This window comes from Xiphophorus hellerii, chromosome 7 (assembly GCF_003331165.1).
Source record: "Xiphophorus hellerii strain 12219 chromosome 7, Xiphophorus_hellerii-4.1, whole genome shotgun sequence".
NCBI classification, from domain to species: Eukaryota; Metazoa; Chordata; class Actinopteri; order Cyprinodontiformes; family Poeciliidae; genus Xiphophorus; species Xiphophorus hellerii.
The window spans coordinates 10317353-10332619 of NC_045678.1; the positions used below are offsets into that span (position 1 = coordinate 10317353).

The 15267-nt window shown below is 38.1% G+C and overlaps 1 protein-coding gene across 4 annotated transcripts in view; it reads left to right on the top strand.

Annotated features, from left to right (window-relative positions):
* Positions 1 to 13996, top strand: part of nalcn (sodium leak channel, non-selective) — an 82599-nt gene extending 68603 nt beyond the window's left edge. For all 4 annotated transcript variants that reach the window (XM_032567827.1, XM_032567829.1, XM_032567830.1 and 1 more), the window contains 13 exons: positions 217 to 323; positions 413 to 490; positions 601 to 720; positions 831 to 899; positions 1006 to 1154; positions 1302 to 1395; positions 2436 to 2568; positions 3700 to 3815; positions 4162 to 4319; positions 5385 to 5535; positions 5638 to 5787; positions 5924 to 6041; positions 6845 to 13996. In XM_032567827.1, the coding sequence (XP_032423718.1) occupies positions 217 to 323; positions 413 to 490; positions 601 to 720; positions 831 to 899; positions 1006 to 1154; positions 1302 to 1395; positions 2436 to 2568; positions 3700 to 3815; positions 4162 to 4319; positions 5385 to 5535; positions 5638 to 5787; positions 5924 to 6041; positions 6845 to 6987 (1586 nt within the window). In that variant the 3' untranslated portion in view covers positions 6988 to 13996. The remainder of the gene's footprint in view (positions 1 to 216; positions 324 to 412; positions 491 to 600; positions 721 to 830; positions 900 to 1005; positions 1155 to 1301; positions 1396 to 2435; positions 2569 to 3699; positions 3816 to 4161; positions 4320 to 5384; positions 5536 to 5637; positions 5788 to 5923; positions 6042 to 6844) is intronic.
* Positions 13997 to 15267: the final 1271 nt, after the last annotated feature.

Below are 15267 nucleotides of genomic sequence, written 5' to 3' on the forward strand. Positions count from 1 at the left end.
ACACCTTTAAACTTTATCTCTGATCTGTCTGGTGTGTTCATTGGTCTTCGTGATGTTATGAGTGCATCACAGAACAGCTATGTTTCAATGTTTACTTGAAACCGTGTATCATTTTCCTTCCACTTCACAATTATGTGGAGTGAATCCTTTTGCAAAGCACTATAAATTTGGGAAATTAGATTTTTTTTTTCCATGTCTTATATGTTCTTTTCACAGAGAATGGAGGTTTCCGGGCTAAGATGTATGACATTACTCAGCATCCCTTTTTCAAACGCGGCATTGCTGTGTTGGTTTTGGCACAGTCTGTCCTGCTGTCAGTAAAGGTAACATCTATATTTTTTATTGCGCCATAATTTTCTCATTCTTGTCTTTCACTACAAATAAAATTAAATGTATTTCCTTACTTCTGCAGTGGGATGTAGGTGATGACAAAGTTACCTTTCCTCTTGCCACCATGTCTGTAGTCTTCACCTTTATATTTGTATTGGAAGTAAGTCTGTTTCTGCCTGGGCCTCTTATCATTCTATACGTTTTGAGCACTTCCTTCAGTGTATGTACATGATAGATACATATTGTGATGTTTTTTTGTTTGTTTTGTAGGTGACAATGAAGCTGATAGCCATGTCTCCAGCTGGGTACTGGCAGAGCCGACGAAATCGTTACGATCTGCTGGTCACTTCACTGGGTGTCATTTGGATAGTTCTGCACTTTTCCTTATTGGTTAGAAAAATATCTTTTTTCACCAAGGGGAATTTATTTATGAGATGAGTACAGCACATGCAACTGTCTATTTTTTAAATGTATTTTTTTTGTTATATATGCCCTTGTAGAATGCATATACATACATGATGGGAACGTGTGTGATCGTCTTCAGGTTCTTCACGATATGTGGGAAACATGTGAGTATGTTTGCCTCAAAGTCACCTCCCCTTTACCTCATAAATAATTTCTACCCTTATGGCATAAAATCTTGCGGCTCTTAATACATGTGTATGATCCGTGAAGGTGACACTGAAGATGCTGCTGCTGACCGTGGTGGTAAGCATGTACAAGAGCTTCTTTATCATCGTGGGTATGTTCCTCCTGCTCCTGTGCTACGCTTTCGCTGGAGTCGTTCTCTTTGGAACGGTCAAATACGGCGAGAACATAAACCGGTAACTATTGCTTATTTTCTGACCTTCTTGTTTAGTTTTGTTTTCTTCCTCTTTGCAAAAGGAGCCGGAGGCTGGAGATGCAGTAAATCATGTCTTTGTACAGTTATTAGATTTTTTTCTTTTTCTTGTTTTTTCTTCAAATGGCAGGCATGCCAACTTCTCCACAGCAGGCAAAGCCATCACTGTTCTTTTCCGTATTGTCACAGGAGAAGATTGGAATAAGATCATGCATGACTGCATGGTAAGATGAGCTGCAAATACATCAGATAAAGGAACATACTGGAGGATCATGTGTTCCTAATCTAAAAAAACATAGTAACACTTTATTTAAAGAGGTGTGCACAAGACTGACATGACACTGTCATAAATATGACATAACACGTTTACAACTGTTGTCATGAGTGTCATTTGGTAAATAATGACACTTTTAATGAAAAGTTCCATTAAAACTTGCATTAAAAATGTCAAGTTTGCTTTATTCTGTAAATAATGATACTTTTAATGAAAAGTTCCATTAAAGCTTGCATTAAAAATGTCAAGTTTGCTTTATTGTGTAAATAATGATACTTTTAATGAAAAGTTCCATTAAAACTTGCATTAAAAATGTCAAGTTTGCTTTATTCTGTAAATAATGATACTTTTAATGAAAAGTTCCATTAAAGCTTGCATTAAAAATGTCAAGTTTGCTTTATTGTGTAAATAATGATACTTTTAATGAAAAGTTCCATTAAAACTTGCATTAAAAATGTCAAGTTTGCTTTATTCTGTAAATAATGACACTTTTAACGCAAAGTTCCGTTGAAACTTGCATTAAAAGTCCATTAAAAGCGTCAACTTTGCATTAAAACTGACATTATTTGCCAAATCACACTGCATGACAACAGCCATAAACATTCATGAAGACTCCTTCATGTTCATGACAGGTGTTATGTCATATATGTGACAGTGTCATGTCAGTCTTATGCACACCTCTCTAAATAAATGTTACCAAAAAACCTATGCTGAAGTTTTCTACTGAAAGGTTGAAACATTTTTTTGCTGCCGATCAAAAACTACAGCTATACTCTGACCTCCAGTTCAGTAGTTTTATAAGAACTGTTTCCAGTTGTTTATAAAACAGTTCCAGACCAGAACTGTTTTGTTAAAAAACGTATTTTAACAGTTTACTAAGTTCAGCATGCTCTATTTTAATTTCCTGTTTGTTAAACGTAAAGTTTTGTTGAAATTTTTATGATAAAAAAATATTACTTGCTTGTTTTTTGTTTTTTTTACGGTTTCTAGGTTCAACCTCCATTCTGCACCCCTGACAAACATCGGTACTGGGAGACTGATTGTGGCAACTATGCAGGAGCATTGATTTACTTTTGTTCATTCTATGTTATCATAGCATATATTATGCTCAACCTTCTTGTAGGTCAGTGTTTTTTCTGTACCTGTTCTGTGTCTTTTATAATCACGGTCTGTCATGTACTTAGTTTAGAACCAGTAAGCATATTAGTGAAAGCTTTATTAACGTCCGGCTAATTTTGTGTAAATTTAAGTGAGTTCATATTTAATAACTAGTGTTTGAGCAGTTTTCTCTTTACAGTTGCCTGGTAACATCACATGACACATTCAGACAGGAAATGCAGCTTGCCTCTGCCTTACGGTGAACATAATCGGAAAGGATGACATACTTTGGTATTTAGGAAAAACTGAGCTTCCTTAGATTAATAATGTGCCCAACTGCGGGCATGAAAATAACTTAACAATATCAGGAGTTGAGTTTTGTCAGTGACTCGAATAAGGCCCTTTTAACAGAAAAGCCTCCAATCCAATACTTGAGATTGGCTAAGGACATTCCTTGAAATCTGTTTTATAATGTGAATACAGATAAAGCCTGTTGCTAATCTATAAATGTTACAAGACATAATTTAGATCAAAGGTTAAAAAAAATTGAATCTTTCAATACGTAAATGTAGTTTGTTTTATTTCCTAACTAAAAGTACATTTTTAATTACTGAGATTTGAGCCGTTTATAAATGTGCTTCAAGACTTGATGTTGACCTACGTTTCACTTTTGTTCCAACTTAGACTCTGGTCCAAGCTGGATCTTGTTCCTGCACTTCCATTAAACACAGAGTGCAGGATTTCCATAACTATAAATATCTATGCAACTCTTCTTTGTTGGTATCAAATATCCTTTTCATTTACATACCAGTAACTGTGGTAAAATTAGAAACGAAACCTTTAGTTAAACATTTGATTACTCTCCTGTTAAACTCCCCTCAAGCTTTATGCTCAACACCAGCAATAACGAGCTATTTACTTCAATGATTTAGCTATTTTAATGAGGGAAGATTATTTGTTGTTTTTGAATTAAGGCTATTTCTAATATATGTATTGATTTAATATCATTTTTACATTTTGTTTTTACTATCAGAGCTACAACTCTGAATTTAGCAGCCCAATTTGATGTGATCGCTCTAAAGATGACTGTTGCAATGCAATCTATATATTAATGATCATATATCCATTATTATCTATTCTAACATTTTTGCTGCAGCCATCATTGTGGAGAACTTCTCTCTCTTCTACTCCACTGAAGAAGACCAGCTGCTGAGTTATAACGACCTGAGGCACTTCCAAATCATCTGGAACATGGTGGATGACAAACGGGAGGTCAGAAATTAGCAAGGATGTTTGTGAAAACCATATAGGACACTAAGGGTTAATATAGAGAGCATGTGAGGGAGGCGAGAAAGTAACTAGAGAAGTTGATCTTTAATTAAAGGTTTGATTCTTTAAAATTTAACCTTCACTTAATTTCAATACAAACTTGTTCAGTCAAGGCACGTGTAGCAGAAATGCAAAGGTTTGCGGTGGACTTTGCTATTCTTGCTATGCTTTGACAAACTCTTAATGACATTTTTTATAAAACATTTTTGCCTGAAAAGCTTTTGTCATCATGTCAGCATGTCTTAATAAACCCTTTACCTTTGTTCCTGTTTTTCATATATATATTTAGGGAGTGATCCCAACATCCAGGGTGAAGTTTCTGCTTCGTTTGCTGAGAGGAAGGCTGGAAGTGGACCTGGACAAGGACAAGCTCCTGTTTAAACACATGTGCTATGAAATGGAGCGACTTCACAGTGGAGGAGATGTGACATTTCATGATGTGCTGAGGTGACGGTCAAGTGCTACATATTGTCTTACTTATGCACTCACGATGTTAAATACAACCCATTTCATGTTAAATACTTTAATACTGAGGTTTCCGAACATGTTTGGCCTCAGACCTAAATCAACCAATCATCTTGTTGGGCTAAAGAAAGGAAATGGCATCCAACTCATTTTCTCCTGACATTATTTTTTCCATCTGTCAGTCTGTTTTTTTCCTTCCTTCCTTCCTCACTCCCCTCCTTCCGTCTTCATTACGACCTACGTTTGTTGCCGGTTTCCCATTTAAAGCCGTTCCACTGTAAAAGTATCTGGCAAAAACTCATAGTGAACTTTTGTAATTCAAAATTTCCACCTTTCACCTACCCATCTTCCAACCTCAGATGACGTGCAGCACAATAATGTCGTTTGAACATTTGAGGTTTCTAACTCTGATTTCACAAACACTACAAGGAAAGGACTATTTTTGAAATAAGAAGTGGAAAAATATTAGTGTGTATTGGAAAATGAAAGAAATAAATGCAATATACAGTATATTCATTACATGCATTTTCTATTATTTGTTACATTTCTTGTTCTTGTAATAAAATGGAAAACATGTCAAATGGTGTAACAGATTAATTAGCGCTACTTAAACCTTGCATTCATCTGAAAAGTTCAAAGCTCCAAGTGTTTTCTTTGAGGTGAGAACCAAAAACATTTTGTTCTTCCTGAAAATGGAGGTTAATATTTTCTGCTGAACAAGGTAAAGAACCTACTTAAATAGAAATTTTGCTAATTTTGTGCATGCAGAATGGAAGTAGGTTCACCTTACTTAAATCCAACACTCTATAAACATTTTCTTGGGGTTTGTCGCATCACTCCAGAGTAACACTACTCATGAGCAACTTTTGATCAAATGGCATTTTAGTGATTTTTAACAAGGATACTGATAAACAAGAAGTTTATGGGTCTTTTTTTCAACAGCCATCTAAAATTTGACAAAAAATCACATCATGTAAAAACAAAAATGTGCTATAAAAATGTGTCTTTAGGAAAATATTAATCAGATGTATGTGTACATTTGCCCAGCATGCTGTCATATCGCTCAGTGGACATTAGGAAGTCTCTCCAGCTGGAGGAGCTGTTGGCCAGGGAACAGCTGGAGTACACCATTGAAGAGGAGGTCGCCAAGCAGACCATCCGCATGTGGCTCAAGAAATGCCTTAAACGCATTCGGGCGGTTAGTCACTCAGCAGACCATGCTTGTTTTTTCCACGCTTGACTCACAAGTGCGTTCCCTGTCCGTGCATGACACTGTCCTTTAATGCGTGCATGCTTACAGAAGCAGCATCAGTCGTGCAGCATCATCCACAGCCTGAGAGAGAGCCAGCAGCAGGAGCTGAGCTCTTTCCTCAACCCTCCCAGCATAGAAACCACGGTGCCGAGTGAAGACCACAATGCTAACAACCCAGATAACCCCTCGCAGCCTGAGGTAAAGCCCCCACATCTAAACCACGGCTGCACACACAGTCTCACACGCTCGCAGCGTGATTTTACGCAGACACATCACACAATCAGCAGGTATGCTTTTGCACTGGTGCAACAAAGGATATCTTGTCTTTGTTTAGATGAGTGGCCTCCAGCAGCTTCTGAGCCCCACGTTGTCAGACAGAGGAGGGTACAGACAGGACTCCACAGACCTGGGGAGACCACAGAGAAAGTTGGGACAGTGGCGACTGCCTGCAGGTTTGTTCGCTTCTGTACTGTCTCTTGTACAAGTTACAGATTTTGTAAAAGAGAATTGTGTAAAATTGAACAAAAACTTCCTCGTCTTCACTCTGCTAGGGAAAGCGAGGAAGCTAACGCTTGTAACCTTTTTTTTTTATAAAAGTTGAGATGTGTTTTTGGAAATTCTGAGAGACTATTCAGATATGGTGCTAACGGCGGTGCTGGGTGAATATGTTCCAAGTGAAGAGAGCAGTATATTCACACCTGATGGTAAAAATAAAATCACAATATGAAATGAATACCATTTATGATTGGATCTCAGTCACTTGTCATGTCATGGAACAGTTGCCTGAGCGAATGTGCAGGTTTGCTGATGTTTCTTCAAAATAAAAAATAAAAAATCTTTTTGGTGATCTGATTTGAACAAAATTGTTAAAGTACATCCTGAAAAACGTGACTTACTTCAGTTTCTCAGCAACCAGCATAGCAGTGTCTTCAATTATTTGTGCACGTTTCCCCAGTTAGCATTTTCTACCCAGTATAGTGTCAACAGAGTGATAATAGTTCTCAAAATGCTAAAGGTCACAGAAGATATCAAATTGACAGATTTGAAAAGGAAAGGAAAATTTGGATGTATATATTATCCTCGCAACAATCCACAACAATATAGCAGGGATACATGAAAGCCACATCTCAGAACAGCCTATGTGTTGTGGGTACTGATCTTGACTCAAGTAAACCTTTAGTTTGTCAAAATAGAATAGTCAAAATTAGTATTGGTACTCAATATTCTCTGCAAATTCTCTGTTTTTTGCTGTCAGGTCGTACGAGTGTCAAATCTATTGTTTGCAAGATGAACCCTGGCAACGACGAGGCCTCTTCGGGGTCAGAGGTGAAGAAGTGGTGGACCCGTCAGCTGACTGTGGAGAGCGACGAGAGCGGAGACGACCTCATCGACATTTAGAGACGACGTCCGACTGATGTTTTCTTTCTTCTTTACAGATCGGATGGGAAGCTTGCTGGTGGATTCAGACCTTTTCACTTCTTGTTTCTGTAGGCCGATAAGTGAAAACAGTGTCGCCGCTTCATTTTACCGCTACTTTTATCAGAAGGGTTTGATCAGCTGTGTGTGAAGCTTTACCTGGAGTGGATCATTCACTGAGGCAGCCATTTAGGCATGGATTAGTGTTATGTGTCCCATGTGCTGTGCACTTCTGAGTTTTTCTATGCAGGCGCATCCGGTGTAAAAGCAGACTGTTGACTTAGACCATACATTAGGTGTATTCATGAACCCAACTGAGAAGCTGCTGCGGTGTGTGTTTTCTACTGTTTCATGTCAATATCTTAATCAACTTCTGTCCTTCAATTTCTTTGATTTGTCTCTGTTTCTCATTCCTTGCATTTCTGATAATGTCTCTTGAGTTTTTCAGTGGTGATTGTTAACTGTTGTTTGTCTCATTGTCACTTTATACAAAAATGTATGTCTTTTTTTTTTATCTGGACATGAAAATGGAAAAACAAAATATACAGTTTTGACTGTGAATGTATTTAAAGTTACATCAGTGTGTATTTGTGCAGCTTTAAAACAACTATTTTGTAAGTTATTAGAAACACTTATATTTATTATTCTATTAAAGGCCTATTGGGCATTTATGAGAAACACAGTGGTGTCACTGTCTTTGTACGTGACTTCAGGAATTTGAAATAGTTTTTAAAAAAGCTATATACATGTTTTTGCACAACGAAAATATTACATACAATGGTGGTTTGCCCATGTAAGGCCAATATGCCTTAAGCACTTAATTACGTGAAGCACCATTTGATTACAGACACAATCACCCAGGTCAAAGCTGAAAAATTACTGCAATGTCTATATGGGCCACTGAAACAAAAATAAAACTCTGGCTTTAATTTGCCATGTTAAAAATCACTTAAATCTAACATGTTTCTCCAGAAATGTTGCCAGGAAGAGTCTGAGGGCTGTCAATCAATATTGTGTACGTGTTGCTTAATGTGCTAATGGCAGAGAAACAACTTACGGTCCCAGGAAAACCCTACATCGGTGGCCATGCTAACTAGTCTGAGCATTTCTGGCAGGCTCAGCTGATGGGGAGAAGCTGTAGCGTCACAGAGAGCAATGGAGAGAGTGTGAGCAGCACGTATACAAGCATGATTGACAAAAACAACTTCTGACCGACTGGTCTATTTCTGTAGTTATCGTTGGAAGACGGCAATGAAGCTTGATTTTTTTTTTCTTCACAGATTATCTGTCTTGCGCTATACTATCACAACACAATGACAATTTTAACAGATATGTAAATAAATATACCTTTTATAATTGTTGCATACCCCACATGTAGCTCTTTTTAGCATGTTCTTTTTTTTGATCAGATAAAGTGTCTCCATAGGTTTTGCATAGCTTGTCTCAAACCCTGGTTGTGATGCTGACTTAGTGGCAACCTGAGCAAAGAGCAACATGAATTGTTTACAAGATTAACCCTGGAGGAGAAAGGAGGAGATTTTCTTAAGTCATCTATACATGCTTATTATTGTCATATAAACTTTACAGATATTACAGATATTACATCTTGCTTCTCTCCATGGCTCGTTTTACACAACAGCTTATAGGATCGTCTCTTCTAAACACAAAGACCTACAATGGCTGTAACTGAGTGGACAGATGCTGTTTAATGATTCCTTTCACATGAATATACGACTGTGCAGAATCAACCTGGTCTTTGGAAAACTCTGCCCTCTCCTGGACACATGCTTTGTCACATGGGTACTCCAGTCATTCTTCTTCTCTTCTGGCTCAGTCTTGTTCGATTGTTTGGTTCAGTCTTGTTCAACTTACAACAGGACTTACTTTCTGGTTGTGTACTCAGTTTAATTTTGTCTAGAGTGTCTTTCTAAACTTTTCAAACCGCTCAAAGCTTTTCATACTTTGTCATACTGCACAAAGTTCAATGCACATTATTGAAATTCCAATTGACAGACCAACAAAATCTGTGCTTCTTTGTGAAGTGGAAGGTGTAAAATGAGATGCTTGTATATACCATATAGAAGCATCATGATGTGTTTGCATGCATTATAAGCAGATGCATTTGAAAATAATAATTAAGCAGCGTTTATTCTATGTATAATACACATACTCTACCCGAAGTTGCTGCTTTATTTTGACGTATTCGTTTCTAGTGGGTTCATCAGACAATGGCTGCGGGTCAGAGTGGAGGTAATTGAATAAAGAGGTCGCATTCATGCAGCTGCATTTTACTTTAACAAGGGGCCTTGTTAGACACAGAATTAGCCTATTAAAAGAAACACGGCCTTGATTTGTCCGGTTAAAACCCTGTTAAGTCTCACAGCTGACGGAGGGTGTGCGGGGCTGTCTAGATAATGAACGAGCAGCAAAGCAGAGAAAGTGCAGAGGATCAGCTGCCTGTGGGACATCCACTCTGTAGAGGTCCTGATTTACTCACACATTCCTCTCTCGGTGACTGAGTGCTCCCTCTGGCATCTGGTCCTGTTGGGAAACAGTGTGACATCAGCCTTCTTGCCAATCAACTGCCTTTAATTTATCTTTTCTCACTTACTCTTCCTGTCAACCATCTCCTCTTAAGTGCCACTTAGCTGAGAGCTAGCTCATCAAAGGGGCCTTTTCTGCATCTTTTTTTTTTCTCTCATTTTCGCTCTGCGTGGCGGAGCACTTTTATTTTGTCTTTTAATTGCCTCTGCATCGCGCTGGGCTCTTACGAGGCCTGTTGTTTTTTACCCTCTCTGCCCACCTCTCCCTCGTGCATGTACAATGCTTATTTAGGACCTAATTGAGGCACTTTGGTAATTGTGGAGGAAGTTCTTAAGAGCGGAGGGAGTGGGAGTGGGAGTCCAGATCACCTGTAATTAAAGTACATGATGGCTTTGATGGCTCGGTTCCCTCCTGTTGAGATGGCATGTTTAAAGCTTGAGCCGGCAGCATCACGTGGACTAGAAAATGCCTTCTCTCTGGAACACAAGGCGGATAATGCTGACATGATGGAGTTTCTGATGAGAATTATTATCTTAAAAAAAAAAAAAACACTCTCATGCACAATCACATACCAGTTCATGTCTTTAAAGATGCAGCGCACACACCTCCAAATTGCATCAATTGCTGTCTTCAAATGACCTAATCTTGAAAAGAATAGGATATCCCAAAATATTTTCTACATCATTTTATATTGGCCATGTTTGCCACAACACAGGGCTGTTGAAAGAGTCGTGTTTGTTCTGTGGCATTTTCTCAATTTTGGGGAGAGGGGAAGTCTTGGCATTTATACCCCACTCATACTATTGCGGTCCAGCTGCAATTTCAAATTCATGACAATAAGTTCATATTAATGTGCATCCTTTGATAATGTGATTTACATTTTCAGTGTTTCCTTCTGTGTATAGCTCCCAGTTTTCAGTTTTCCCTCCACACATTCTGAGCTTCATAAACAAGGTGGCGGCCGTGCAAATTAACCGTCTCTATCTCACATCAACATTCACCCCAGGTCCGGGCCTAATCCCATCCCTGTGTTTGGAAACAGATGGCTACTACTACAATGAAAAAAGTAGCAAATTATTTTAAGCAGCAGGCAGCAGAGGCAATTAACAACTGATAAAATGTGTTGATTAAAATCTATTGCAGTCTCATGGACGAGGGGTAGGATGGGGGCAATTGTACCGTACAGTCAATTTGGCATCTGACCAGGTCAAGACATGCAGACCTTCACCTGAACACAGCTGCTCATTTCATTTTATTGTATTTTTTGGCTGAATAAGACTTGATTAGATTATAAATAATGCAATGACAAGAAGCTGGTATTTGTACTGGTACTGACGTTCTTCCCTCAAAACAACTTAAAAAGTTTAGTTTGAGATTCAGAATGTAAAGCTATTTCTTGAATCAAATGGTTTAATTTTGAAATAAAACTCAAAGATGTCTTCCTATGGCCTAGTTTTCTTTCAAATGATTTACAGTCCCTTGAAAAACTATAGCCCTTAATTTTGCACCAACAACCAACGTCCATGTATTTTCTAAGAATTTAACATTGACAGGCCAGCCTTCTAACTCCGTCGACCTCAGCCCCATGTCTGGAGCCTCCCCACAGGCTTACTTTCAAGAATGCTGTATTCTTGAAAGTATACTCTCTCTATTCTCACATCAACTCTCCCCTGCCCCCAAGAAGCAATCCAGCAGCATGATGCTGCTGCCATGTTTCCACCATGTAGTTTGAGTTGAGAATTATATCTGTCATTTTTGAATTTAGATCAAAAAGTTTCATTTTGGTTTCTGATCAGAGCACCTTGCCCCCCTACGAGCAAGCTGCAAACTTTATGTCAACAAAACAGTTCATCTTCTTTTTTACTACTCGACAAAGGTGAGATTTGTTGAGTTCACAACTAAAACTTGTTCTGTCAAGCTGTGGTTCTCTGCAGTTCCTCCAAAGTTACTTTGGGCTTATTGGCTGCTTCTCTGGCCTGCTGTCTTTCACCTGTCAGTGATAGTCATGTTTTGGTATGCTTTCCATTTTCAATTGATGGATTGAAAAGTGTTTTGTTAGATGTCCACTTCTGAACACTTTTGAACACTTCTTCAAACTTCTCCATAACTTTGTTTCTTGGTCTTTATGGTGCCTGTTTCTAAGGATCTCACAGAATATACAATTTATAGATTAAATTGAACACAAACAGACACTCTTTACTAAATAGATGACTTAGGAAAGCAATTTATTCCACTGGATTTCAGTTATAGGGATCAGAGCAAAAACGGCTCATTGAAAAAGAAATAACATTTTCACTTTTCAAATTTAGTTTTTACTTGAGCCCCCCTTTTCTCCTCCTTCACGAATTGTGTAGTTCTGTCACATGAAATCCCTCTGAAAAACATGAAAGTTTGTGGTTTTATTGTGGCATTTTTGGGGAAAAACTCAAGAGGTATTAATGCGTTTGCGGGGAAAAACGACAAATTTCTGGGTTTTCTGCCTATCATTTCCCATCTCTTTTCAGATGCCCTGTGCAAACACAATGACTGCAGGAAGTCATCTCGAGGCTTTCACCTCATGCTCAGCGCATCATCAGCCCGGTTCGACTGCCGCCCCGGTGATCGCTGAGCACAAAGTGACACAGAGGCTCTACTTTGTCTCAGAGCCACACAAACCCCATTTCCTTTAAACGACTAATCAGTCCCATTCATCCGTCCACGGGTCCCTAGTTCCTCAAATCTACACCTGTCTTTGGCTTCTTTAATTACTGGAAGGCTGCCTTTGTCTGATCAGGAGCCAAGATTAGAATATGAGTGGCAAATTCAGAAGAAAATCATACAGGCTCAAACCAAGTCAATTACCCACCAATCAAAGTAAAAAAGGCTTGTAATTGCAGGGTAACAGTGAGCGCCTCCGCTTCAGCGCCAGCTTTGAGGGTAAAATAGGCAAGAGATAATGCGTACCTGCAGGGGGTGCTATGCTCAAACTATTAAGTTTATCTGTGGCAGGGCAAGCTTATAGATCACAGAGAAAGCTTTATTTATTTCCCCCCCTCCTTTCAAATGCAACTATAGCCTGTAGTGAGACATTACCTTATAATTCTATGCTTTTACTTGGCTATTATGCCAAATTGTGCATATGACGTTTTGAGGAAAATGCAGGAAAATTATAAGGAGAGAAAGCTTTTATAATGCTATTTGTAACAGTACCAGGAAATGATTTTCACAACGCAAGTTGCATGCTTAATACAAATTATTTTGCATCAAAAAAACTGACCTACCACAAGAAATTGAAAAGAAATGTAATCGATTTATATCCAGATCGGAGTTTAACTGATTTCATTTTATGTTTGTAAAATCTGTTGCTTTCTCCCTTGCACTCCAGCCTCAATATCTTATCTGGGATTTTTCCATCATCGTGTGAGAGTCTTCAAAGCAAGGAAAAGAAATTAGCAATACAGCTTCAGATGCTACTGTAGGTCAAGCTGAAGAGCCCCAGTTGTGATGAGGAATACTGTGTGTGTGTTCAACATGCATTCTAATAAGCATCCATATTCAGGGTTTTCTTCCCCTGAGATCAAAAAGTGCCTATAGGCTATTTCTTCTTCTCTTTTTTTTTCCTCCTTTCTTTTGGAAACGGAGAATCATTTAATGCACACTCTTCTCTTCCCCCACCCAAGCTTTCAACGTGTGGTATTTAAATTTCAGATCCCAAACCCGGAACAGTGGAGAAGCGCGGAAAGGCAGAGTGAATGAGAAAAGCAGAGACTAAGAGAAGCTGCTTCACGGCAGCTGACGGATCCCCCCACCAGGCTTTAGACAGGGCTAGTTTTTGAAAAAACAGAGGATAGAAACTGACAACTTCAGTTTTGCCTTTCCTTTATTTATTTTCTACCTTTTTGCCCCCCCCCCCCCGCTGCCTCCCCCCACAATCCCTCTTCGTTTGGCAGCATTTGAAGATAATCAATCACAATATCAAAAGAGAGCCCTGTTGTCATGCAGTTTGTTTTCCAATTCTAACCTTTAGCCCCCTCAGCAGTCAGATGCAATTTTTTCTGATTCCAAAACTTTCAACACACACGCATGGTTGGGGTGTGCATGTGCATGCTCAAACTGCATCAGACTGGTTTACACTCCATGGCAAACAAAATCAAAATAAATTAGAGTTTACAAAATGTAAGTGTGTGATGCTATTGATCAGCACTGGTCATAGTGCCTTGCAAAAGTATTCATAGTCTTCAAACTTTTTTCACATTTTCCTGCATCACAAACGTTATTGTATTTTAGGAATTTTATTTAATCGACCAATAACAAGTGGTGCCTATTTGTGAAATGAAAGAGAAGTAATACATGGCTTTAAAAAAAACCCAAAAACTTTAACACCTCTAAATGAAATTAAGTGAAATCAATAGCCTGAAGTGAGCATCTGTGACTATCAAAGTAAAATAAACATAGATTTTCAGTTGAACTTTGACTGGGCCCTTCTTTCACATAAATATGCTTTGAACAAAGCTGTTTTATTGAGTATCTATTTCTATTTGTAACCTCACCAACTTCACAATAAAAAAATCTTGTACTATATAATTTTCTTTCAATGTCTTTTAACTACAAATGCTTAAGAGAAGGGCTAACTCCTTTGGAAAAAAAAAACTGTTTTTCAAAAAAGAAATCTTTAAGTGTCAAATGGTCTTTCAAGCCTGACTTTATCCTTCGGGATGAAGTTACAGTGGTCTTCACACTACTACAGACAAGCCGTCTGCAGGCTCTACTCAGCTCATAAGTTTGCTGAGTTAGGACTTGGTGTTTATGAATGACTGGACTTATCATAAAACACTGAAGGAGTAATGGAGGCCAAAGGGACTCGGGCTCATTGAAGCGCAAACACAGACGTTAGTTGGGCCATTCTGAATAAAAATGAGGGAAAGGAATTTCAGAGTTCAGAGGCTGGCTCTGCTACAGTGCTATTTTTTTGTTTGTTTGTCTTGTAACTTTTCATCACAAAAGAGTACATAGACATGCACAAATGATCTGCTGTCAAAAACAGGAAAACTTTCTGTTCTATATTTTTAGATGCACACAGTAACAAAATCACTATGTCTATCAAACCCATCAACAACAGATGCTTTAGCAAGTCAGCATTAACTCACAGTCCGATGTATCTATAAATTGCAAAAGAAGAAAATCATCTCTAGTCACGTCACAAAACTATAGGTGGTTTTTTTTAATTATAAAACGTCCATTTTGATCTAAATCCAGTTCAAATCCATCCAGTTCATTTCATTTCCATCAAGTCATATTGTTAGATTTATGTCCAACTACATACAGTCCATTTTAGTCCTAATTATAGTAAACACAGTCAACTCGGATGATCTTTTAATCCTGGCTGATAAAATGTTATCTCTTCAAAGAAGCAGATGATATGGCCCAAAACATTGAGAACTTCTTGTTTTTTCACAAATAAAACATAAGTCTAATTTCGATCTCGGGCAGTGTTTTAATAAATTATGTTCAGTGTATGAAAAATTAGTTCATTTCTGAACTGTCACAAGTTTTGTAGATTTTGTACCTGAGATAATCAGATTTAATCCACATTCTTAATTTCCAAGATTTAGTCATTCTTAGATTATATTGAATCTGATCAAACAGAAATGAAGCTCAACTGTCTTACTAGTTTTTCCTCCCTTCTTTACACTACAACTGTAGTTTGTAGACAGCCCACAAAGGATCATAAAGATTGCA